The 26,748-nt window shown below is 39.6% G+C and overlaps 1 protein-coding gene across 1 annotated transcript in view; it reads left to right on the top strand.

Annotated features, from left to right (window-relative positions):
* Positions 1 to 26,748, top strand: part of LOC131071209 (protein CONSERVED ONLY IN THE GREEN LINEAGE 160, chloroplastic) — a 104,144-nt gene that overhangs the window by 17,661 nt on the left and 59,735 nt on the right. Inside the window, exons 2-4 of the mRNA XM_058006952.2 lie at positions 25,421 to 25,470; positions 25,575 to 25,671; positions 25,796 to 25,891. Coding sequence (XP_057862935.1) covers positions 25,421 to 25,470; positions 25,575 to 25,671; positions 25,796 to 25,891 — 243 coding nt within the window. The remainder of the gene's footprint in view (positions 1 to 25,420; positions 25,471 to 25,574; positions 25,672 to 25,795; positions 25,892 to 26,748) is intronic.

Below are 26,748 nucleotides of genomic sequence, written 5' to 3'. Positions count from 1 at the left end.
AGAATGATTCTCTCATAGGGTTGACTTGGTATTTTCATTTCTTTCAACATCATCTAGACCTTGGTCGATCTTCATCAAGCACTTCATCCTATTCATTTGATCATCACTTCTTGATTGTTCCTTGCCTCCATGCTCTAACCTGAGGAAGTCTACTTGCTTGCTTGACTACTCATCACCCTTAAGACTCATACCCTGACCTAACCTGAAGGTGACATTGTGAAGCATCACTTAATGATCATCTTGACTTCTATTCCTTACTTAAGCATTGAGAGCTACAATGACTTCAATCTAACCTAAAGAGACACCCAACTGCTGCTAGACTGCTTGAGACCTCAAACTACCGGCAAAAAGAGGGGGGTCCTGTTGACGTGTATTTTGTACACAATCATACACAAAATGAAATACCCAAAGGCATCTTATCCTCTCTTGAATAAAGTCGCTAACTGCTGAAGATTTCGCAAGAAGGATCAGTTAGGATGACTCCAATGTTCTTTTAGTAGGGTCTCTACGTGTGGATAAGCACCAGTGGTCGTTGTGATTGCTGTGTCATCAAGGGGCCTTACGTTGCCGAAGATTTTGCTAAACTAAACAAGCTTTTCAAAAAATATCAAAAGGATAGGGTTTGCAAGAGGTCTAATCTAGTCTAACCCTAAGAATGACTTGATGTGGACAAGACTTGGTGAGATTCTACCAACTTCAATTTTGCCATAAATTAACAACTCAATTGAAATTGATGCGATCTTCTAAGGTAACAAATGATTTTTCAATACATCAAAGATCAAAGACACTACCATGAAGGTACATATCCAAGATGCAATAATGATTGAAGATTTAAGTGATTCAAATATCTCCAGTCGACCACGCAAGGCGTTCCTACAATCAGCAAGAAGCTAGTGGTTTGGAAAGCGAATCCTACCAAGGATCAAGTCCAACACTTTGTCCTTCGAATTAACACACTACCTTGATTGAGAATGATTCAAGGAAAATGAACAACCATGAAGATAACCAAGAGAATTGCAACAAAACACCATAACTTCAATATTTCATTGATTCCAAAGTCATCATGTACAACAATTGTTTGAATTCTTTCCTCAAAACTCAATCTTGCTACAAAAGTAAATTGCTTCTAAACTCTAATCTCTCTAATACGTCAATAATCTAATCTTCTTCTCACATCTAATTATGAAAATGAAATGAAATGAGGGTATAAATAGCATCCTCAATTACAATGAATGGTCCAGATCGAAAAGCAGATCAATGGTCAAGATCATGACACCTAAACCCTAATTAGGGTTTAATTACAAAAGTTCCCCTTTTATTGCACAACATTAAATGCATAGCCAATTATTAAATTTGGCACGAAAATCTAGGAGACATAGACCAATGACAATTAAGGTGCCATGTCATCTATAACAACCTCTCATCTAGAATCTTATTCCCTTTCCAATTTTCTTTTTTAGCATATGCAATGAATCTTGATACGATTCCCTCGATCTCAGCAATTGGAATCTCGGGAAGATTCTTCATTCTTTCTTCCAAGTGGATGACTTGATCAAATGCATCTAGAAGAGCTGCGTCCCATGTAAGTTCAAGTTCCTTAGTCTTTTCGATCAGGAGCATGGTAGCAAACATCTGGTCCTGTTGCTCATCTGTGATATTAGCGTCCTTGCAAAAGATGACCTTGATTCTATCTTCCAATTCCTGCAAATCCACATCTGTCTCAACTTCAATCCTCCTGCCAAGAATGGTACGAAGTACCTCAAATACTCTGTCCTGGATCGGGTTGATCACCTCCTCAACATGACTGCATCTAGTACTGATGTCCTCGAAGAGAACTTCCTTCATCTGGAGTAAGGTTGACCACTGAAGTAAACTGTGAGGTCCTCCATCCATAATCTTTTCCTGCGCTAAGACCCTCCTCGATGTTTGTCTAATTACTTTCAAGACAGGAATGATAACATCCTTGGTATGAGCAAAAGCAGCTACTGTTATCATCAAATTGTGGATGATCTCAAGAACCTGAATAGCTCGGTGAATGGTCTGCATCATCCTTGTTGCAAATTCTATGGCAACTGTATGAGATTTGTCCATCCAAGTACTCATACGCTGGACCATACTCCTGAATCTCTCTGCCTCACCAATTGATTGAAGGGGAAGTGCCTGTATGGGTGATCTTGCTGGATCCTGACGTCCTAAAGGCTGATTGAGATGGCTGAAATATGTTCTCCATGCACTGACCTTTCTCTCAAGCTTCCTATTCTTCTCCATTTCTTCCCTAAGCTTGTCCTTCAATGCCTCAAACGAATCGGTGGCATCATCTAGTGTCTGCTCGGCTGTGGACGGACCTAGCTCAAATGTCTCTATATCATATTCCTCTGCTAAGATTTCACCTTCATACTTGTCCACTGCCGATGTAGCTACCTGTAATTTTCTGGATCCAGACTCATCTCTAATCATCTTGGACATCTTGATAGCCTTTCTCTTCTCTGTCACTTCTTGGGAATGTCCAACAAGGCTCTCTAAATCAATTACATTGTCCTCATCTTCTATTACGATCACCTTGGTTAATCTTTCCTTCAACCAATTTGGGATGGCTGATCTTGTCTCTTTGACCTGTATTTCCTTATGCAATATTTCTTCTTCTCTGTGAGGAGATGTTACTTCGTCATTATTCTTGTCTTCATGTAACTCATAATCTTGGAGAGATCCACTTGGTGACTCCTGAGGTACCTGTCCTTCTTTATCATTCTGAACCATCGACTCCATAGACTCTTCCACTTCAAGTGTCCTTTTCTCTTGTCGAGAAGATGTACCGGATGAACGATCTCGGCTGGCCTCTTGTTTCTTCTTGGAAGATTCTCTCTTTCCAGGTCTCTCTTTCCTCTTCGAGCCTCTTGGATGGAGATCGCCTTCACTTGCACTTCGAAGGTTGCCTTCATTTGCATTTTTGGGATTAGGATTACCTTCGCTTACACTAGCTCCACCTTCGGCTGGTTTCTCTTCCAAAGTGAAAGTCATAGCTATGCCTTGCTCTCTCAACTTCTGATGCTGCACATCAACCCATCTGCGAGTACAAGACAAGACTGGAGCCATCAAAGCATCTAGATCCACAACCTCGGGCTCATTCCAATCTAACCTTACTGATTTACTTTCTCGATCATAGGATGACTGGAGATGTCTGCCACTGTCCTGTGCTTGGTCGGCCACCCTGTAAATCTTGCATTTCCTGATGAAATCCAAAGGCAATCTAGAATGCATCTTTCTTTTCACTTCAAGATCGTCTAAGAGATTCATCATAAAATCTTCTATCTGAAACTCATGCTTAAACTTCCTACCGACTGTCTCCTCTATATATCCATGTGGATCAAAGCTTTCCCTCAAAGCAAAGAATGAAAAAGAATACAAAGCTAACTCCTTCTCTGCGTCATCCATGGCTAAAGCATTAGGACATACCTCAACTGAATTGCCCAATATGATAGGTACAGGAACTCCATTTCTATGTCTGTGTCTGAATGCCTTCGCATAAGCTGCCAACTGTCTTGTTACCTCAAGTAACACTATTCTGTCTGTCGGATATCTCGGCAACATGTATGGAGGTGAAGGACATCCATGAACTCTGATATAAGTAAACTTCGGAAATTGGATAAACCAAGCACCGTACCTCTTTACTAGTTCCTGTGCATCCTGAGATAATCTGTTGTGAATCCCGCCTTGCAACGTCCTTGTGATGTTCATAGTGAAGGTATCATTAACTAACTTGTAGTTGCTTCCTGGCGGATGATGCAAGTGAACATAGGAATCACAAACTCTGACCTCGCCGGGTCCTCTTCCAATCACTCCTCTGTGAGGTAGTCCTGCGTACTCGAAGCTCCTAATCAAGGCATAGATGACGTATGAACTCATGTGGAAGGACTTGGTAGCCTTGAGTCTCCTCAACTGTATGTCCAAGCAATGGCTAATCATTCTAGCCCAATGAATTGTTCCTTTTCCCTGAACTATCACCTGGATGAAGTAGAACATCCACTTCTCAAAGTAGAAGGCCTGAGGGGCTCCTGTGACTCGGTTGAGCATTGTAATCAAATCTCTGTACTCCTCCTGGAAATCAATCCTGTGTGGTGTGTTCGGTATCTTGCTCAGGCGAGGACGACTCTTGAGTAACCAGCTCTTGTTGATGATGCTTAGGCAAGCATCTGGATCATCTTCATACATGGACCTGGCTCCCTCTATGCTCTTGTAAATCATATCTCTGTGCTCTGGAAGATGGAAAGCCTCACTTATAGCTTCCTCTGAAAGATACGCCAAAGTGTTTCCTTCCTTGGACACGATCGTTCTGGACTGGGGATCATAATGACGAGCACACTCGATCATTAACTCATGGCACTGTACTGCTGGAGGGAAGCCGACCGCCTTAATGATGCCACTTTCGATTATCCTCCTAGCAACAGGTGATGGCTTGCCAATGTAGGGGACCTCCCGAAACTTCTTCGTGCTGAAGTTGCCCAAGTTGGTATCTCCAATGTTGCTCCATTTAGACACGATCTTGGTCTCTACTTCTTCGGTCTTTTGATCCTCCTTCATGAGAGCTGGACGACTGGTAGATGCTCCCGCCTTCGGGGTCGCCATACCTACACAACATTTCATAATAAGTAACTAGATATTGCAATGCATAACATAGATTAGATTAAAGATTAATTTTAGGAAACTTCATGATAAGTCCTTGAGTTATCATTTCCTAAAAAACGATTGAGCTATTGAAATTCAAAATTTGAAGCAATGACGATCAAAATTCAAAATTTAAAACAAGGGATCACATCGCCATACCTCACTTGAGAGCTTAACTCTAAAATGCAAAATAAGAAAATTCGCCTAGGCAACAATCGAAATTTGAAGCTTCCCACGTGATCCCTCTTCAAATGGACGTCCTCCTTATCAATTCGCCACCCTTGGGGTCTTTGATGTGATCTTTAATGTCTTTGGCAAGTTCGCCTTACTTTAACTTCAAGTTCGCACTCCCTTGATAATGTTTGCGCCTTCCTTGGAATGGAAATTCGCTCCACTTGAATACCAATCGCACTTCTCCAAAATCGCATATGGAAGATGATAAAATGATAATGTGAAAATGAAAATTTTCACCCTCCTTTTATAAACGCTCACCTCTCATTTACCTCTAGGCCGACTTTGCCAAAATAAAGAAATTAAAATGATTTTTTAAATAAATTTAAAGGCCGACTTTTGTAAAATAAACAAATAAACACCAAGCGCCCCATGTTATTATTTAAAATAATAATTAATTAATTAAATGCCATCGTTTTTTAATTAATTCGATTTTTAAATAGGCAAAAATTAATTAATTAATGCTTATGCGCAATTTTTAAATGCTATCAATTGATTTATCGATTTTTTCTAGCATTTAATAAAATTTAAAAAATTGTTTTAGCGCCAAAATTTGGAGGAGGGAAAGATACAAACCTCATCGCTCTGGTCCCTGGGAGAGGGACAGGAGCGAATTATCCTTTTGACCTTGATTCTTGTGCTTTTGACGTTCAAAACCATCATCTTCACGTTGAAACTGGCATATTTGCAAGGAATTTCGAACTTGAGTGACTTGATTTCGTAAATGAATGCCTTTTATGACCATCATCGCCCTGGTCCCTTGGTGAGGGACAGGAGCGAATTATGTGTTTTCTCCTTGATCTTAGCTTCTATGATCACCAAATTTCATCATGAGGAAGAAATAACGTTAACCTTTCGTTCCATGCTTGTTCTACTTGTCTTTAACAAGGCATTTAGATGTTTAGATGGATTTCGCCCTGGTCCCTTGGTGAGGGACAGGAGCGAACCTTGTATCTTAGCCTAAATTTGTCGCTTTGTAACCTTTGTTTCTTGTTCATTGCCTTCCAAACGATATCCTTGATCTTGTGTATCCTTGCCTTGTCATGATTTTGAAGGAAAATGGATGATCTTGTGAAAATCGCCCTGGTCCCTGACTGAGGGACAGGAGCGATGTTGTCCTCTTGGCTCAATTGATCACCTTTTGACGTTTGATTTCTTTGCATATCATCTTCTTAAGACCCCTTGGACCCTGTGCGACCTTGTACAACCTTGACTTGTCGTGATTTTTGAAGGATTTGGCCAATCTAATGGATATCGCCCTGGTCCCTGACTGAGGGACAGGAGCGAATTTAAGTATTCTGGGCTCATCCTTGCTTGTATCAACTTGCAATCACTTTCACCATGTAGAATGAGGTCCTTTGATCCCTCTTGGACACTTAAAACTTGATAAACCTTCAAAACTTAGGCCCTCATAGGAATTTCGCTCTGGTCCCTGACTGAGGGACAGGAGCGAATTTGGGCATTTGGTGCATTTCTTACAACTTTAGCGGTCCTTGTAACTTTGTTCTTCGTCGAGACGCTTCAAAACGTCCCTACCACCTTTCACCTGACTTGGAGTGGTTTGAACTTGAGTGGAAGGCAAGATAATCATCATTTCGCCCTGGTCCCTGGCTGAGGGACAGGAGTGAATTTTCATGTGCAAGCTCAATTACACTTTGCCAACCCCAAAATTTATCTTCAACGATCTTGTTGTGCATCCCTTCATTCATCCATGGCTTGGAATTCATTCAAACTTGGCAAGAAATTGACCTAAGGCAAAAATCGCTCTGGTCCCTGACTGAGGGACAGGAGCGCCTAGGTCAATTTGAGTCTCCTGTTGATGTCTTGTAATCTTCAATTTGTCTTCAACGGGTTCATTTCATCCTCCTTTCTTGCTTCAAACTCAAAACTTGCTCAATCTTCACCCAAATTTTGCCCTATGAGGAATTTCGCTCTGGTCCCTGGGAGAGGGACGGGAGCTACACTGAATTTCGCCCTGGTCCCTGACTGAGGGACAAGAGCGATTTTGCATTTTTGGTCCGTTTTCCTTCACGAAGGCACTTCAAGTTATATTCAATTGATAAAACATATCTCCTTTGATCTCTTCAAATCGTCAAGTTGTTTAAATCCTGCAAGGACAAGGCAATGTTTGATTTTGAGCTCCGGTCCTCCACTGAGGGACAAGAGCGATTTTCACTCCTGGGGCATCTCCGTGCTCATGAAATTCTTCAAATTATATTCAACGGAAAGATCATGCCTCCCTTTACCACTTCCACTCGAAAAATCATCTTGATCCTGCAGGGACAGTAAGATTTTTGAAAACGAGCTCTGGTCTTTCACTGAGGGACAGGAGCGATTTTGCTCCTACAGGCCAAAATTTCATGATTTCGGGATTACAATCACTTCACAAGGCAAAAACAAGACCTTTCCAATGCCCGGGATCAAATATCAAAATTCTCAAAATTTGGTCAAAATCACTCAATTGGACAAAATTCGCAATTTCATCATTCACACTTAGACAAATGTAGACTCTTCATTCAAAATTCCAATTGAAAATAGACCAACTCACTTAGCCTCTGGCGAATTCACTTTATTCAAAATTGCATCCTACGAAAGGAAGCTCGAAAAACTCTCAAGACTGACTGGACTTTGGCCTGAAAACGACAAAACAGAAACCCTAAGGCTTGACCCTGGTCCAGACAACTGACAAACTACCAAAAAACCTAAAAAGCAGAGAAAAAGAACAGGCAACACGAGCAAAAAGAGGGGGTCCCCATTTAAATGGGGTGATGTGTGAAATGGTCACAACAGGTCCCCATTTGCAATGGGGTGATGTGTGAAAAGGTCACAACAAGTAGTATGGCCCACTTTATGGCAAGAATGGCAAACAACATGAAAGCCTTCAAAATCAATCTGCTGCCCAAATTTAGAAGATAAGGAAAAGAATTCCTCATGGCTACACGTGGATGATCTTCAGATTCTCTAGACTTTCCACTCTGTGGCTGTTTGCAACTGCCTTGGGAAACACATGAAAACTTGTCAAATTTGTTTTGCGCCCCCTTGATGTCTCCAAATTAAGTAGTTATATATCTCTAAATGCAAATAAAAAATTTTAAGCACGAGAGAAACCATGGAGAAATTCTGTTTCAAAACTGATTTTGACTTTGGGTGCTGTGAAAATAATTAATTAACAAACCAGGAAGAGCCACATAGTTTATAACCATTATAATTTTTCTTTGTGTCACATATTTTGCCAGTCAGAGAACATTCCTTGGTTAAGATTCTTACCTTAACCAATTTCCTTGCCACGAAAATCTAGTAACAAAAGCCATTGGTTATAACAGCCTACCATGGATTGTAGCTGGATTAAAACATCATATGCAAAATAAATAAAATCTGGGTTAAAAAATGAAATTGGATCTGGGATTTGATTAGAGCCAAATTGCTCTTTGAAACAACTTTCACCTCTAGTGAAATCCAGACACAAAACTATCCAAAAATCTGGATTTATTTAACCTTGAGGGAAGGCTACCATGTTATTGACCTAACTAAAGTGTATTGAGAGAGTGAACATAACTGGAAGTGAAAATTTAGATGTGAAGTCTCTTTTAAATCTGAATTGATAACATATTGGATCCAGGATGATCTCAGAGTAGAAAACATCCAAAAATCTGAAAAGTTGCTTTGAAAGTAATTCAGATGCAAGATGTTACAAAATGTCATTTAAATAGATTTTGGGTTTGAACTCTAACCCAAACCCAAGTTGATTCCTTTTCATCCCTTGGCAACATGGCACAATCTTGCAGCCTTTGAGGACATTTGGACAAGCTAGGTGTAAAGATCTTGTGGTGTCTGGGCAAAGGATAAACAAGATGAATGGGAAGTATCTGGATGACATGGCAAAATGTCCCAACACCTGGATGCTACAAAGCAAGATCTCAGAGGGAGTTGTTTCATATTGTTGGTGGAGTTCCTAAGAGGAAAATTAGATGCAAAAAGTAATAAAACCTTAGAGTAAATCCATCTTGAGTCTGAAAATGCCTTGAAGTTAAGAATTTGAAATCAACTAAAATGTTGCTTGGAGAGGAATTAGGATGTGAAATCAAATTAGAACCCGGGTTAAAGATCATTGTAGGCCCATTTCGCTTTGCCCTCAAAAGACAAAAAAATGCATCGGTTATGTGGGAAACCAATCCAGATGTGAAAAGGTAATCAAACAGGGTTAAAGATAGGATCAGGTCCAGGTTAAAAAGGCTGAGTAATAACAAAGGAAAGATGAGTGCAAAAAGTGATTTAAACCCTAATAGTAATTAAAGATAATTTCAGGTTTGGACTAATGATGCTAGGCACTAACTTAATGGAGAAAGGAAGTTTGGAGCTAGAGAACATGTAAACCAAGAAGAATAAACCAGATTGACATTGAATCAAAGGTACCATGGCATAAATTTGGAAAACTGGATGCGAAATACTTATCAACCCTGATTAAAAATGATTTCTAGTCCAAGCATCCCTTAAAGTTAAAAAGATAAAAAAAATTGATTCCTACTTCAAAATAATGCTAGAAGCAAAAAGAGATATGATATATATGGAAATTAGATCCTAGGCCTATGGATGCAAATTAAGATCTAAATCTCCATTGCATATCATTGGAACAATAATTAACTATTAAGGTTTAGCTACAATTCTAATAGGAGAGCTGAGAGTGAAGACTTTGATTAATGTTCCTTTGTTGCAATAGATTTGAGATTATGAGAAGTGTGTTTAAGATCTAGGTTTAATGATAGGAAAGATGGTGAATTTCAGCAATAACAATAAATTACAGAACAAAAAACTAACACAGTAAGCCAAATTTTGAAAGAGGACACAAAAAGGAACTTGGATCTGCAAATTGAGCCTGGAAGTGCTGGATTGGTGTGCTAGGCGCCCCAATCTGAAGGTGTCTGTGCAAACAAAAAGGAGTAGAATCACAGTCAGGAAGTCTTGAGGTCTATCTCTCAGAAATTCAACCAAAAATAGTCGGACACATGTGTTGGGTGCTCTAGTTCAGGGGTTTTCGTCTGTTCAAAAGTTGTCGCAACCTGTGATAGTCTGCTTTGCACTCCTGTAACCCTTTCACTGTCACATCTGAACTTGCACACACAGAAAATGGAGAAGGTTTGTGCTGTTAGAGGCTTGCCTAAGTCAAACCACATGTTACTGTTCCCACCTTTACAACAACTATGATTGATGTAAAAGAGAGCTTGTCCTCGGAAGGATAGAGGCTAAACAATAATGGAAATGTTGAAATGAAATGATTATTCCTTAGGTATGAAACCTTATCATGGAGTTTCGCATAAAGGTGGTGATGCAATGCTCTTTATGGAAGTCCTGCAAATGTTAATGTAATAACATGATAAACATAAATCACAAATCAATAAATCATGCTTGAATGTTGAATGCTGTAGTCTATTACTCAATATGCTGAAAACTCATATTTGAAGTGCTTGCTTGATCATAAGGCCACTTGAATTGTAACTTGGGCTTTGTGAATGATAGAGGATGTGCTTTATGTAGGGTTCACAAGGTATTTTTGAATGTAGGCCAACAACCAACGATCAAATGAAACGATTGAGACCGGATCACAGATGACGAGAGGCTGACACTCGCACATGTTTGAATTTGGGCCCCTTTTGGAGGGACTAAGGTGTTGGGTACCTGTTGTGACGTTTTCACACATCACCCCATTGCAAATGGGGACCCCCTACTTTTTAGGCCCTCTCAGTCTTTTGGCTTTTGTTTGTTGGGTCTTTTCGTGGCAGTCTTGTCAGTCCTCCCAGTTTGCAAATGTTTGGGAGTCAATTTGATCAAGTCTGCAACTCGTTTGAGATTTGGTTAAGTCTGGAGCTTGTTTTGTCTATTTTAGGGTTTTTGATCTTCAGACCTGAATTTGAGGCTTTTCCTTTTGGGTTTTGGAAAAATTGAGTGTTGCATTGGAATCAGGGTCCTTTAATAAGGAACTTACCCATGAAATTTGAATGAATTCTGACCAACTTTCTATTTTTTAGGGATTTCACTACCTCCTGGATTGGTCTAATTTTGCTAAAAATCAAACTTACAATTTTTAGTGTCTCCACGTCCTGTTTTGCCCTAACTCTGACATTTCGAAACACTTTCTATTTTTGGAAAGTCTATTTGTGGTAGGTTCCTCGCAGGTAGATACTGAAGACTGAGCATTCCTGAACACTCCTAAATCCGGAAGGTCAAAAAGCAGGCTAAAATGGATCAAAAAATGGCTTAAGTATGGACATCCATTCCAAAAGGGGAAAGCATGGAAAATCTTCTAAGTCCGGCCCATGGAAATCACTTCAATTCCCGAAATGACTAGGTCATGGAAAGTTCCAAAAATGCCAAATTCCTTGACCAAGTGAAAATAGCGCCCAAGTCAGGAATAAAGTGCCAAAATGACTAAGTCATGGAAAGTTTCAAAAATGCCAAATTCCTTGACCAAGTGAAAATAGCGCCCAAGTCAGGAATAGAGCGCCAAAATGACTGTCATGGAAAGTTTAAAAAATGCCAAATTCCTTGACCAAGTGAAAATAGCGTCCAAGTCAGGAATAGAGCGCCAAAATCAAGAAGGCATGGAAAATAAGAAAAATGGAGAATTCCTTGACCAAGTGAAAATAGCGCCCAAGTGTGGAATAGAGCGCCAAAATCAAGATGTCAAGGAAAAGCTTGAAAAGTTGAAATTTCCTCCATGACGAGGATTCCATGCCCAAGACAATAGATGAAAATTTTCCAAGGCAAAGAAGAAATTGGAGGTCAAGGATAGATTGAAAAATAAAATTCCACTCGAGGAAAAATTTGAAAAATCCTCTTTTAGGCATCAAAATTCGTCGGAATTTCAAAAATTCTTCAGAATCGGCTAAGTAAGAGAATTCTCTCTCTCTTGGGCCATGGAACTCAAATTTGGAAATAATTCCTAAAAAATAGATGTGAAAAATTGGTCAAAAAGCTCCCTGCGGACATGATGAATTCAAAGAGCACAAAAATTCCTTCCTCAAGGAACAAATTTCTAGAATTTTTCTCTAGTTCCAAAATGTGCCCAAGGTTGGAAGCAAGACGTAAAAATCAAGGTTCAGGAAGAAAGGTTCAAAATTCAAAAAAATTCCTTCCTCGGGGAAGAATTGTGCCCAAGAAGAAGAAATTCCAAGAAAGTGAAAAAATTGACTAAGTGTTGGAAATTCCTTTCTTCATGACAAAATTCTTGGAAAAGGTGAAAATTTGGCTCTGTGTTGGAAATTCCTTCCTTCAAGACATAATTCTTGGAAAAGGTGAAAATTTGGCTAAGTGATTGAAATTCCTTCCTTCATGACAAAATTCTTGGAAAAGGTGAAAATTTGGCAAGTGTTGGAAATTGCCTCCTTCAAGATAGAACTCCAGGAAAGGTGAAAAATTGACTAAGTGTTGGAAATTCCTTCCTTTAGGACAAAATTCTAGGAAAGGTGAAAAATTGACTAAGTGTTGGAAATTCCTTTGTTCAGGACAAAATTCTAGGAAAGGTGAAAATTGACTAAGTGTTGGAAATTCCTTCCTTCAAGACAAAATTCCAGGAAAGGTGAAAAATTGACTAAGTGTTGGAAATTCCTTCCTTCAAGACGAAATTCCAAGCAAGGAAGAAATCACACCCAAGGATGAATTGAAGATAAAATTTTTAAGGCAAGGAAGAAATCAAGGATGAACCGAACAAGAAAATTCCCCTCCGGAAAAATTTTGAAAACTCCTTTTTCGGGCATAAAAAATCATCCAAATTTCAAAATGATGATAGATTTGGATTCGTGAGAGAATTTTCTCTCTTGGACCCTGGAACCCTAATTTTGAAAAATCCCTAAAAAATAGGAGATATGCAAAATTGATGGAAAAGCTTCCTCGGAACAAGGAAAATTCAAAACTTCAAGAAAATTCTCCTTGGGTAAAGTTTTCTCTCTCCAGGGGTTTCTTGCCAAGTGGCAATCGGGTCAACGCATGATGAATTAACGAAGCACCTTTTGCATGCAGCCGTCACAAGTGGAGGTGATGGTGCATTTATGGCATGATGGGGCAGTTTTGCATGGAGGAATCTTTATTGCACAATGGGCGATCTTTTGTATGAGGGTGCATTCATTGCATAGTGGGCACTTTTTGAATGTAATGGTTAATTAATGCTTTATGGGTTCCATTTTTGGTAGGATTGTAATTTATTGTATATGGGCATTATGGGCATTTATTGTTGATTCCCACCTTGTTGCATCATGTGTGGGGAATCTTTCAAGGAAAACCCTAATTAGGGTTTTGCATGTAGCCAAGGCATGAAGCCTATATAAAGGGGTGATCCCCTCATTTGTAAAGGGAGGGAGATTTGTATGAAATTGTTGCGATAAGTTTTTTTGAGATAATAATAGTGTAACATTGTTCTCTGATGGTGTCCACTTAAGTTATTTTTTCAAAACTTGAATGGTTTCACCTTCCTCACTTAGAGTAGAATTTTATTTTCTCAATTGTTAGATAAAGTGCTTTGATTTCAATGAAGAATGTAATGGCGTTTGATGAATTTCCATGGTTCATACTTATTGCATCTTGTTGATTATAAGATGCAGTGCAAAGTTAGCCTGAACCCCCAAATTTATGCTAAGTTAGATTGTGAATAGTAGTTTGGATTGCTCCGTGTTGGGTATTCAAATGCACTTTCTCAATGTGAAAATCCTTCAATATCCTCAAAAGATTACACCGGTTCTTGTGGAGTTGTAGTTAATCTTGGCGAAGCAGAGCTTGGTTTTTTTGGAGTTTGTCCACCAGAGCACTATCTATTGATATCACTACCCTTAGGAGTAGATTTAGATCCTTCTAACCCTTTCCCTTTTATTTCTAGTTCATTTCAGTTTAAACAGAAGCATCACAAAATTGCTATAACCGATGACGGAGTTCCAGCCACAGCAAAGAAGTGAAAGAACGATCCAAACATAAGTCCCCTTTGATTACCAACATATCACATCAGCCAACTGAGTCACGTCCATTGCGGATAGGAACCTTGGAGTCAATTGTTTGAACTTATTGCAGTCTTAGCATACAATCGAACCTTGATCAAGAGAGAGTAAAGTGACCATTGGGCAACTTTATTCTGTGTTAGGCACTGTCATAAAAAACACATCAACAGTACCCTAGTCCACTCAAAAGGGACCAACAAAAAGAGGTGGTAGTGTGTCGGGATCTAAAACATAGGACCTATTCTCGAAATTAGCATATGACAACAATTGAGTTGCGGGTTTAACAATTAAATTATAGGGCAACATAAGGCACAAATGTACTTAAAATGATCTAGGAGAAAACACGCTAAAGTAGGGGCCCAATTAGAGTGTGAAATTTAGTGTTCCACGAAAACACGTTTTCCCCCCCTTAGGCCCATGTCTCCAAGATGGGGACATCTTCAAGACGAGGAGACAGGGACGTGGCATCTCTCGTCGTCCCACCACCGCTATTGGTGCTCTGTCGGAGTCTTGGAGACGTCTCGACATCTCCAAGACTCCTTGGGAGATGCCCAGGAGTCTCTCGAGGGGCGGGGAGACACGCAAGAGTCTCCCGTCTGAACATGTCAAAAAGCAATTGAATTTTTTTTTTAATAATTTTGAGCGATTTTTGGGGGTTGGGGGTAACCTTGATTTGACGTGGGCCCCACCCCTTCCCCCAATGCAATACAAAACCCCTAAAACTATTGATTTCATTCACATTTCTAATTCTGATTTTTTTATTGAAGAGGAGAAAAAACTTAGAAAAGACTGATTGAAGGAGTGAAAAGAGTGAGTGCAAGTGTAAGAGGAGTGAGGAAGAGCAAGAAGAAGAGGAGGAAGAGGATTCTACAACATTTTGGAGATATTTGACATTTTGTCTTTTGTAATGCTATTGCTATTTGCTACGCATTGTAATGATGTATCATATAATCATCTTTATAGACTTTGTGATATTAGATATTCATATTTTCGATATAATAGAAATCTCCAATTTGACAATGTCATTTGCCAAATTTTATTTAGCAATTAACATTCAAGAAATCTTCGTATTTAGATTTAGTATTTCAAATTTTGCTACTTAATAATTTTACTAATTTCCTATAGTTTCATTTGAAATGTAATTCTTTTACTGTTATACATCTTTTCACAACTAGTTTTTTAAGTACTATAAGTATATGTATAACTATATCAGCACCACCACTCCGCCACCCCCTACCACCGTCCCCCCGTAGTCCCCAAACTTAGGCCCTTTGTTCCCTTGTCTCTGAAATCAGTCTCCGCGTCCCTCCGCCCCCAACGGCCATGGAACATTGGTGAAATTATAAAGGGATACAGTTTATGACACTACAAGATAAAATCCAAGAACATAAACCCAGTCAGGTACTAATACTCAAGCCAAGCGACAAACAAAGGAGACTTTGGATGCAAAACCAAACGTGATTCAGGATTACAATCTTTGACATCTGGATTTCAATTCAAACCAAATTTCTTGGGAAATAAAGCAACTAAGCCCTAGAAGCAGCAAGTCAAGCAAAGATTAATCCTTAGAAGACATGGCTGATTGAAACTTTCACCTGGGAATCTACAGACCTAATCTGAAGAGAGGGATGAACTGTGATTGTAATGTCCCTAGTAGGAACCTTTGAAATATAGTTACTAAAATTCAATAAAATCTGCAATGTGTTGATAAGTAGGCAATCTTAGATGAATAGTAAGAGATAGATAAAGATTGCTATATTGAAATTCTGAAATAAAGTCTGATTTGCATGCATAATGAATATGGTATTGATCCTAATGCAAATCTGATTAATGTTCCTGATTTATTGTCCTTATATCCATGCATTAACTTGCATATAGGTCTGGCTATATGAGATATTGCTATTCCTGATTTATGACTCTAAAACCATGCATCAAATTGTGTATAAGTCTGCCTATATAAGATAGATTTATTGGCCTTGAAACTTGAATGCTTTTCCTGATTGATATCCTTATAACCCTGCATTTGGAGTAGTAATGGTATGCAGATATATATATCTTTGTATCTGAATTAATGGATCTGCTATGATACATGAAATAGCAGAGACAAAGTGTGATTGCTGTCTCTGAATTATCTCCTTAAGATCATGCGTTTGAATATGTCTGATCCTGTTTGCAAATGAAAGAGACAAGATGCCTCTGTCTAATTGCTCTTCCTGAATGGAAACTGTTGTGCTTTGCACACACTCCCTGTCGCCGACAGGGTCCCCCCCTTTCTTTCTTTTTTTTTGTTTTTTTGTTTCGCCCCCGGCATGGGATTTTTATTTTTATTCGCCATTGAGATGCAACAGGTAGTAGTGAGGAAATGATCCCGCAGGAGAGCGAGCCTGCCCGGTTCCTTAGGTCCTGAGGAGTTCGTATCAAAGGTCAGGCATGATCCCGTTCGGGATGAGAGGGTTGAATCGTGAACCATACATAGCGATGAGGCGTCTATTAATTTAAGTTGCAGGGCCAAGGGGTGAATTTGCGGAGAGTCTCGTAGTTTTAAATATTCAAAATTCTCACAAGAGAGACTAATTTTTGCATGAGCTTGAAAATCGGCCAAGAGGGCGAAAATGTCAGTTGTCCATGGGTTTTGCAAAAAGGCCTTTCAGGCCGAATTTGGCTTTAACGTTAAAAAACTTTTCAAAAGACCCTTCCAGGCCGAAAATTGCTAAAATGAAGTAAAGCGTTTTAATTTTAAAAACTTTTCGAAAATGCTTTCCAGGCCGAAATTCGCTAATAGAAGGGAAGGCGTCATTTTAAAAGGTTTGCAAACCCCCCTTTTTGCCCGAAAATGGGGAAAGTGAAAAAGCGTTTAAACATTGAAACTTTTCAAAAGCCCCTTTTGACCCGAAAATTGCATAAGTGAAAAAGCGTAAAACTTAAAAGAACTTTTTCATAACCCCTCTTTGGCCTGAAATCGCTAAAATGGAGTTAGGCGTTATTTTTATTAAGTTTGCAAAGTAAGCCTTTAGGCCGAATTTCAAAATAGAGGCAAAGCGTTATTTTTTTTGTAACTTTTCAAAGTGGCCTCCCAACCTGAAAATGAGTAAGGCGTCATTTTTAAAAGCTTGCAGAAAGTCTTTCTAGCCCGAAATTGCGAGAAAGGAAGGGCGTTTTAACTTTTAAAGCTTGCAAAAATGCTTTTGGCCTGAAAATGCCAATACATGAAAAGGCGTTAACTTTGAAACATTTTCAAAAGCTCCACTAGACCAAATTTGCGAAAATGAGTGAGTGAAAAGCATTTAACTTGAAGACATTTTCATATGCCTCTCTTAGCCCGAAAATAGGGCATCGCGATTTTTTCCCAATAGGGCGTTATTCACTTCGAACTTGGCAAGAGCCTCTTCCAGCCCGAAAATCGCGTGAAGTAGGGGCGTTTTCAACTTTCGTTTTTGTGGGGTCCCTCCAGCCGAAAATCGCGTGATAGGCAATTTACTTTAGCATTTTCAAAGAGCCTCTCCAGGCCGAAAACCGAAGGGAGAAAAAGGAATGCGTTTTCATTAAATTCACTCAATTTGCAGACCCTTCCTTCCAGGCCGAAAACGCGAGTTATAGAGTATTAAGGAAGGCGTTAAACTTGTAGAAAACCCTTGCAGTCCAAATTCGCACCAAAAGGGAAAGTAGAAAGGCGTTAGACTTTGCAAAATCGCCCAAGCCTCCGAAGTTTCAAGAAATCGCACTTTGCAAAAGGTTGTTTTTGGCCGAAGATCATTCTACGTTGGGCAGTCCACCAGGTAAGATTCGATTCTCTCCTTTAAATCATTAATTTGTGCAAAATTGGTCACGATGTTTAAGTTGGGGATAGACATGGGTGAGAAAGTGAAGTTTTGTAGGTCATGATTTTAGAAAACATCAATCATAGCATGCAATAACAATAATCAGCTAGGGAAGTTAACCGTTGAAATGAAAATTTAGACAGAGAAATTTTGAAAATTCAAATCTGAACTTGAACAAACTCTTTTCCAAGTGCATTTTAGATTGGCAATCATCAAAGCATTCAAACCTTGAGTCGCAAGCTAGAACGTTTGCTCTTGCCGCCGTCATCCATCGGAAGTAGCATTTTTGAAACCCGCTCCAAGCAGCGAAATTTAAATGAAACCAACTTAATTTTTTGCTTCAAATAACCTTTAGTTTCCAAATGATCAGGCTCTATTTAGTGAAACGTCATGCTTTTTCAAATTCGATGTTCCCGTTGATCATTGATTTTAAGCGCTAACATCGTCCTTTGTTTTGGCTTAACCCGTTTTGTTGCTTTATCTCGTCTCGTAATCCGTGTCCGGTTGTGCAGGATAGATGCCTAGATCGGTGGTTGAATCCTCTAAGACACTTGGTGCAACCGGAACGTCTCGGGTTTCCAAGTCTGACATTCCCCGCAAGGGCGAGAAAATGAAGTACCAATACCAAAGGGGAGGAGTTAGGGAGTCGAAAGTCCAAAGTGTATGGGAGAACATAGGAGACACGGATTTGGGCCACATAGATATTCAAGATTTCAAGAACAAGGTATACTCTCCAAATGCCTATGGCAAGCGTAGACGGATGATGGAGAGTGGTATTTCTCAGGTAGCTGGTTTCCCTCCGGCTGTGCAAAATTATGAATTAGTGGTTGAGGCTGCTAGACATTATCAGCCAGAAACCAGATTAGTGGTGCTAGAGGGGATTGTCCTAGCTCTTTTCACACCCGAAGCCATTGGGGAGGCATTTGATATCCCATTTCCCAATAATCCTATTGCTACAACTATTGATGAGGCGCAGGTCGCCTATGACATGAATCCTGCTAAATGCAAAACGTTGATAAACAAAGAATGGTACAAAGAAAGAAGACCCCCAAGCATTAGGATCAGTAAAAAGATCCCCAGAAGTGATTTTCATAACGAGTATGGTGATATGGTTACCTTACTCAGCTGGGTCATGGGACTCCCTGAATCTAATCTTTTTGAGGAATGGATGTTCTACTTTATTGAGCAGGTCTTCGCTGGGAAGTCTAAGTTCGACTGGGCTCAGATCATCAGCGACAATATCCATACACAACTGATCGAGCTTGAAGAAAAGAAGTACTTTACCATGACTTCCTACTTGGTTTACATGTTTGCCCGACACCAGCCACTGACAGGGTTAATCAAGAAAGGTGAGATCGAGAATGGGCCGAATCAGGTAAAGGTGTATGAATGCTACCCTCAGCTGCATTATTATGACATTGCTCAAAGAGAAAAGAATAACATTGCCTATGCAATTGGTCAGTATGAGCGTGTCAATGATGCTTTTACAATGCGCCTAGTCAGATTAATGCAAGGAGGATTACATATAAGGCTCTCAGAGCAGGCTATCATTTTGATCCGGAAATATGGTGCGTGGTTTATCCAGTTTCCTAGGTTCACTTACATCAGAATAGCAGGCTTTGAGGGAACACCATTCCGGCTTCCACGCTATCCGTCAGATAAAATAGTCCTCATGGAAGTTGCAAGGCAGGCGCACCCAGTAGGCAGTCTACTCAGAGATAAGAAGCAATCTGGGTTCACCTTCCCCATGATTTTGGGTACCCTTGATGTGCATTTCAAAAATTCGGTGTAGTCTTAGGAGTCATTTGCTGAATTGGCGTCCTATGGCCTACAAGAACATTTCCCTAGGAAGTGCTTTGATCATGATAAGTTGGCAAAGAGAGCCTATGGCAGGCGCTACAGGGCCAAGGCGTCAATAGAGGACTATTGGAGCAACTATTCCAATGACTTTGAGGTTCGTCGGCGTGAATATTCTAGGCTGTGTTCAGCAAATGCGGCTTTATGAGTACCGCCAAGTCCTAGATCAGGTGACAGATTATGGTAATTGCTTGCAAGTCCGAGAATTTGAGGCAGTTAAGAACATCTTGCCAGGCATTGATTGGACTCAGGACCCAATCACAAATTTTGAGACAGTTATGGAAGCTCCAAGGAGGTATACCGATTATTGGCTATCCCAACAAATCGAGAGACTGACCCATGAGGGGACCCAATTTACATATAATCTAATGGGTAGTCTTGATTCCCAGTCTTTGGAGGATGAAGGAACCTCAAGCGTGCCAAAGGAAGAGGTTGAGAAACTTGAAAAGAAGAGGAAGAAAGCAAGAGCCAATAGAGGAACTCGAACATCAAAAAGAACAAGGAGAGAAAAGATCCCTATCAGGAGGCCGAAGGTTAGTTCATCATCTAAAGACCACAGTTCAGAGGATGATGTGGTTGAACTTAACTACATACCCGCTTCGCCTTCACAGAGTGATATTGATGCGTTCGAGGCAAATAATCCTCAGACACAAGGTGAGCAAGATGCAGAGGTAAGGGTCGTTGGCCCTGATGAAGTTGGAAATCAAGTTGAGGGAGAGATTGCACCTAATCAAGAGGCTGGTAAGCATGAGCTCACACAGGGAAGTAGGCATGATTTGCAATTGAATAGCGGTGGCAAGGATGACACCATTGTTGAGGGAGAACAAAAGGGGAATGAGACTCATAAACCCGACAAAACTGAAGAGCAACCATCACAGGAGGATACCCGACAACTGTTCAGTGAGGTAGGAGAGAACTCAGCCATGAGTAAGGGATTGGATACTGCATCTGTTCCTTTTATGACCGATCAATTGCAGGTAGGCAGTGAGCCAGCTGATGCCTCCAAAGAACAGAGTTGGAATTTGGCAATTACATCTGGACAAACCATCCCTTAGGACTGGCTAATTGCTTGTGCGCAGCGGAAACAGCCGTCAAGCCACCAATCAACCCGGAGGATATCTTCTCTCGCATAGGAGAAATAAAATCCAAAGGTAAGAAAAAGCCCAAGACCTACTCTAGAATCACTGAGGATGAGCAAAGGAACCGCACAATTCATATTGCCACCCCACCTACAGAGAAGCCAGCAGATCAGATTGCATTAGCTGATTACAATGTTGCGATCATCCCAATCGGGCGAGCCACCAAAGAGAAGGAGAGAGAAGAGTTCAAAGATTCCGTTTAGAATATGCTCAGACAACTCGACGAGATGACCGCTGAGAGAGATATGTACTGGGCTCGTGTTGAGCAAGCTGAAGGGTACATAGATCACTTGCTGAGGCCGTTGCAACATGCCGTTGAATCCCATGTTCCCCCATTGGCATTAACACAAAGGACCACAGCTGAATTTGACGGAGTGCGTAATACCGCCAAGGCTGTCAGGGAATGGATTCAAGGCATTAAGGAAAAGGGAGAGCAAATCTTCAAAGATGTACGAGAAATGGCTCTCCATAGGGAATCCACTCTTTTCAAAATGTGTAAGCTGAGGAAAGAATGTTATAACGCTCATGAGGCGATTGCCAAGGCATTGCCCCTCACAAGGGCTCTATTTTGGACCTGCTCTCAAATCCCCACACTTGATATTATCCTAGATCCCTATGATGTCAATACCTTCAAGGAATGGTATTGGATTCTCAGCATGAAGAACGACATGAAGGATAATATCAACAAAATGCAAGATAAGTGCAATGACGCTTTGTCAAACGTGAAGGATCTTGGTGAAAAGATCCTCAGATCAATGGTCCCTGGTTGGAAAAGTAGTATGAGAGACAATGAGGCGCAACCACAGTGGGAGGACAGGTTGAAAACCAAGGTCACCTACTCCATGGAAGACCTGGAATTTGCTAGTGGGCTACATGTAGATATATCGTGCTTTGAGAATCATAGATCATACTGAAGAGAAGAGCTGGAGAGTGTAGACAGCCTCCTAGAGGGTATTCAGTATAAAATGTTTAATCCTCCTATGCCTCCAGCAACCGAACTGTTCAAGTTGTGCCTAAGATTCCAGAACTAAGTTCAGGTAGAGCGTGCAGCAGATCAGGATATCTGGGGAGAGTACTTGCGCGACGAGGTCAAATTTGTGGAAAAAGAGTCCACAACAGGAAAGGAAAAAGTGCTTTCCTAAAGTATATGTTTCCTTTTAAATCTTAAAGTGCACTTTTTCAGACGTAAAGTTCTTTCCTAACTACCAAAGCTGTTGTAAATTTTGAGCTCTGTGCATGTGCACTTTTTGGAGCAGCTTTTTGGTAGTTATTAATTACCTTTTTGGTAGTTATTGTTACCCCTTTTGGCTGTTGTTGATATTTTGCCTCCCATTTATGGGTATGGGCAGTTTTGATTAGAGGATGAATCTGGCCCACTTGTCTAAGTTTAATCTTGGCCATTCATCCATTTTAAGAACTCTATATAAAGAAGTTAGTTTCTCCTTTATTTTAGGCAGAAAGTTAAAGATCGTTGCAAAAACTCTGGCAAAATATATACAAAATTTAATGGATGTTAAAGCTGTGTCTTTTTTACCGTGAGTGCATGGTCCTCTTCTCCATCTATTTTATATTTCTGCAACTGTACTTACTTTTCAAACAGTTTATTTATGCATGTATTTGATGGAAATCTTGGTTCATACCATTAGGAAATAGTTGATTATTATTCCCTCTGCATGGTTAGTCTGAGCCCATTTTTGTGCTAAGTTCGGTTGTTAGATTTGAATGAATGGGTGTAAGAGTCCATCATTTGTATTTAGTAGCTTGAAAATTCAAAATCCCTAGATGATTGCACTAGTTTTTACCTAGTTGTGCTAATTAGCTGGCAAAGTAATTTCTGGTTATTTTAAGATTTCCGTCTATGTGTTCAAATATGTTGTCTTAGTTAACTTAGCTAGTTGTTCTTATTTACTCTTTATCCTTATTGCCCCCTTTTTCCCCTTTTTAATAAAAGAAACCCGCAAGTCAAGCTGAAGTAGCATCAATTAAAAGCAAATCAGATGAAATAGGATTGTAAGATTTTAGGGAACCTGTGCAAAACCAATTCCGTCTAACCGTAAGTCCCCTTTGTGTTTCCATCAATACACATCAACTGCTAAGCTATCCTGCTGTCACTGTAAGATTTTAGGGAACCTGTGCAAAACCAATTCCGTCTAACCGTAAGTCCCCTTTGTGTTTGTAGCAAAACACATCAACTGCTAAGCTATCCTGCAGTCAAAACCTGACAGCCGAAACCTTGAGGTCATCCCCATTGATCAATTTAAAACAGCATTAGGGATCTCCTTATATCAAGAGGATAGGATATTTAGCATTTTATTCTGCGTTGGCCGGATGAAGTCGTAGTTCCGTGACTTTAGACCCATCAACAGAAACCTTATAATCATGCGATGATTTCTTGATGCTTTTCCTGATTATAATCTTTATGCTTGTGCGTTCCTAGCATTACAATTGGTGAACGCCACCCTTACTTGGCTGATCAAGGGCTCCCAAGAGCACTTCCTAATCTGAGTCTAACATTCAAATTAATAATTCTTCCCTGCCCTTCATTCAACTCTCCCACGGTCATCTTATATCCTCCCAAAGGGACAATTCTTTCAGAGACACCTCCTTTCATTAATAGTTATAACTGAAGGAAAGGTCGCACCTTGCTAAGAATAAATATAGTCTTTTACTAACCGTTCCTTACTACCATTAAGCGCTTTGTATTTAGACAATTGCTTATGTAAACAAGCGATGTCCTTATAACCTTTAATGGATTGCTGCCCTTCTCTCAACCGGGCATAATTTAATTGAATCATTTCTTGATAAGGTCACCATTCCTAATAAGATAATCTCCTCATATCGAACTGGTCGTTGTATTGAAAATATAAGGTAGTTTAGTTTAAAGGTCTTCTTAATAAAATCACTGCTCTTTTGTCTTTGTTTCTGTGACTTAAGTTGCTCCTCTCCTTAATACGGGTCTTCATGATGGGTTCCTTTAATAGTACCTTCTTCATCACTTATTCTTTGTGACTTGTTCTATACACCTTCTTTCATTAATAGTTATAACCAAAGGAAAGGTCGCACCTCTCTAAGAATAAATATAGTCTTTTACTAACCGTTCCTTACTACCATTAAGCGCTTTGCATTTCGACAATTGCTTATGTAAACAAGCAATGTCTTGTTAACCTTTACTGGATCGGTGCCTTTCTCTCAACCGGGCATAATTTAATTGAATCATTCCTTAATAAGTCGCCATTCATAATAAGATAATTTCCTCTTATCAAACTGGTCATTCTATTGAAAGTATACGGGTCTTCATGATGGGTTCCTTTAATAGTACCTTCTTCATCACTTATTCTTTGTGACTTGTTCTATGATTTAGTGGCCTTTGGCCTTTATGCCTCTTTGTTAAGTGATAGGGTTATTACAGTGATTAACAAACTGATAGCAATTAAGCAATCACAGTCATCAAAGAGAAGCCTGGAAAAGTAAAGCACAGGAAGATTAAAATTCAAAGAAAATAATTAAGGGGATCTCTTGTTTCAGTAAACTGGAGTTAGAGTGTGGTGATTACGAGGTCTTGTAAAACAATTGTAGCTGCAACTATCTTTACACAAAATAAGACAAGTAAAACCTTACAGCAGCAAACAAGCTTGAATTTGCATATTATTGGTAAAAACATATTTATGCACAATATTCATATGGTTCAAATGTTCAGCCATCTGCCTTCCCTTGATTCTGCCAACAATTCAAAACCTATAGCCATTAAAGGAAAAGATAATTACAAGCAATAAACATATACAGCAGCTGCACAATTTCTAACAGGATTCATCATGATTAGACAGTGTATTCTAATGTGGGGATCCTTTTGGTACATAAATGTGAAAGGATGTAGGAGTGGAAAATTTTAGAACAGGGAAAAACACTTGGACTTAACTGTTTAATGCAAATTCTGGTCAGTGCACTAATACTATGCATTTTTCCCCCAGTAAATTGGTCATCATTGTACTGTGGGGAATGTACCTATTCCATCAAATTTCCCTTGGGACTCTAATTCAGAGTTGTTTTCCCCCAAATAATGAATCCGTTGTGAAAAAAGGATTCATAAAGAAGCATTTTGGCTAAAAATTGCATATAAATGTCTTTCCAGTGTGTACTCATATAGCAACTATCGATTGAATGGTAACTGTGTGTCATAAGCTTGGCTTGTGACCTTGGTAGTGCAATACTTCCAAATTGAGAAACAAACATGTTGTCTCTTTTTGTCAGCCACAAATATCAACGTCGATCTACATCGGACAATACAAACCACATTTTCACCTTTTTTGGGGTGAATTTTTTCTCATTTTCCCAAACAATTATATTACATGAAAATTCTATATGTTGTTTCTCATGTTCCATCTCCCCCCTTTTTACTTGAATACATTTTATGTTTTTCTGAACCTCTTATATTTCCATTTTTTTACAAACATGGTTACCTTGTTTTAACCTTGCAATGTACCAAAACCACTTTGTCAATGTTATATTGTATACAGTTGCCTCCTTTGAACTTCAAAGACAATATTAATGTCTAACTGCCCTCATGAATATTGATGAAGTTGTTGATTAGTAGTTGGAGTCAATGATATTTATTGTCTATGGATTTGTGTAGCTTCGGTGGGCTGCTGCCAGAATTTAGCTCTTGCAAGCTTGTTGAGTGTTCTTATATCTCATTAATTGAAAAATGACTTTGGATTCAACATTTTCCTTTTTACAGGAACATGAAGCAGGTTTTCTGAGCCTTAATAGAGCTATGTCTCTTGACAGGTTCTTGTAGTACTTGATTTTCATTTCCATTTAGTATCTGGGTTTTTGCTACAACTTGTTTTTCTACTTGAAATCAAGAAATATTTTTTACTTCTGATGGACAGCCCTGAGGTGGACTTAAGTGAGGAACTAATGAAGCCTTCAGTCTCAATTTTAGAGCACCAAGTCCAAGCAGCTAGGCTTGGCATTTCTACTGATGAGGTATTTTTTATATATCTTGTAAATTGAGTTGCAGACAACTTTTTAATTTACCTTTTTATGTTTTGTTTTTTCCTGCACAACATTTTTATATTCTTCTTACATTCCTCCTTGTTATTGATCTCAGGCCATCAGGGCTGACAAACCTAGATGGCAAGTTGCACCAACAACACGTGAGCAGGAGAAATGGAAACGGGCTAGCAAGGCTACAACAGGGGGCACTGTATGTGAGCAGCTTTCTGTTTCTTTTTGAGTGCACATACTCATCTTTATACAGAGATAAAAGGATACTATCTGTAAGGAATTGTAGTCGGTTTTCTTGTTGACTAGAAGTTGTGTCTAGATTTCTTTTCAGGTGGTTCTTATGGTTTAATCTGATATTGCATTCAGAAATCTGAAATTTTCTGATGCGTGTTTTTTACATGGTGAAACTGTCCAATTGCATGCTATATTCGTGCAGTTTAGGTATAAAGTGAAGGAAAAATTAGGCTTCACAAACATTAATATATGTTGAATGATCTAGTCTAGTCAATAGTTCAAGCTGTTATTTTATTGACCCAAGTCCATGATTGATCAAAGAATAAACTCCACAAGCAATAGAAGAGAACATTAGCATAGAGGTGGTGTCAAAAGACACCAAAGAAATATCACTAATATACAATATGAAAAATGAGAGACTACATGAGACTCTGTATGTAAGATAGTGGAGGGTCTTTATAGACATACCCTTAAAAATATAAGCTATGGTTGGGATGGGCGGTGTTGTCATTTTATGACACCCTTGGTCCATTAGTGAGAACCGATCAGAGATATGTTCCATGGACCAGCGCTGCCCCAGTTGATCAAGGAGAAAAGCAATCATGAAGTGTGAAGTGTTGCCTTGTCCGGAGGAAGTGCCTCCCTTGGCCTTTTCTTCTTCCCCGGAACTCCGGAACCCCGAGGTTCCGAAGTTCTTTGCCCTTGTCTCTTTCCTTCTTCTTTTTCTCAAACTCCGGAACCTCGAGGTTCCGAAGTTCTTTGCCTTAGCCTTTCTTCTATCCTTGCCCGGAACTTCGGAACCCCGAGGTTCCGAGGTTCCCT

Source organism: Cryptomeria japonica, chromosome 7 (genome assembly GCF_030272615.1).
Source record: "Cryptomeria japonica chromosome 7, Sugi_1.0, whole genome shotgun sequence".
NCBI classification, from domain to species: domain Eukaryota; kingdom Viridiplantae; phylum Streptophyta; class Pinopsida; order Cupressales; family Cupressaceae; genus Cryptomeria; species Cryptomeria japonica.
This window is presented reverse-complemented; position numbering and strand designations above follow the sequence as displayed.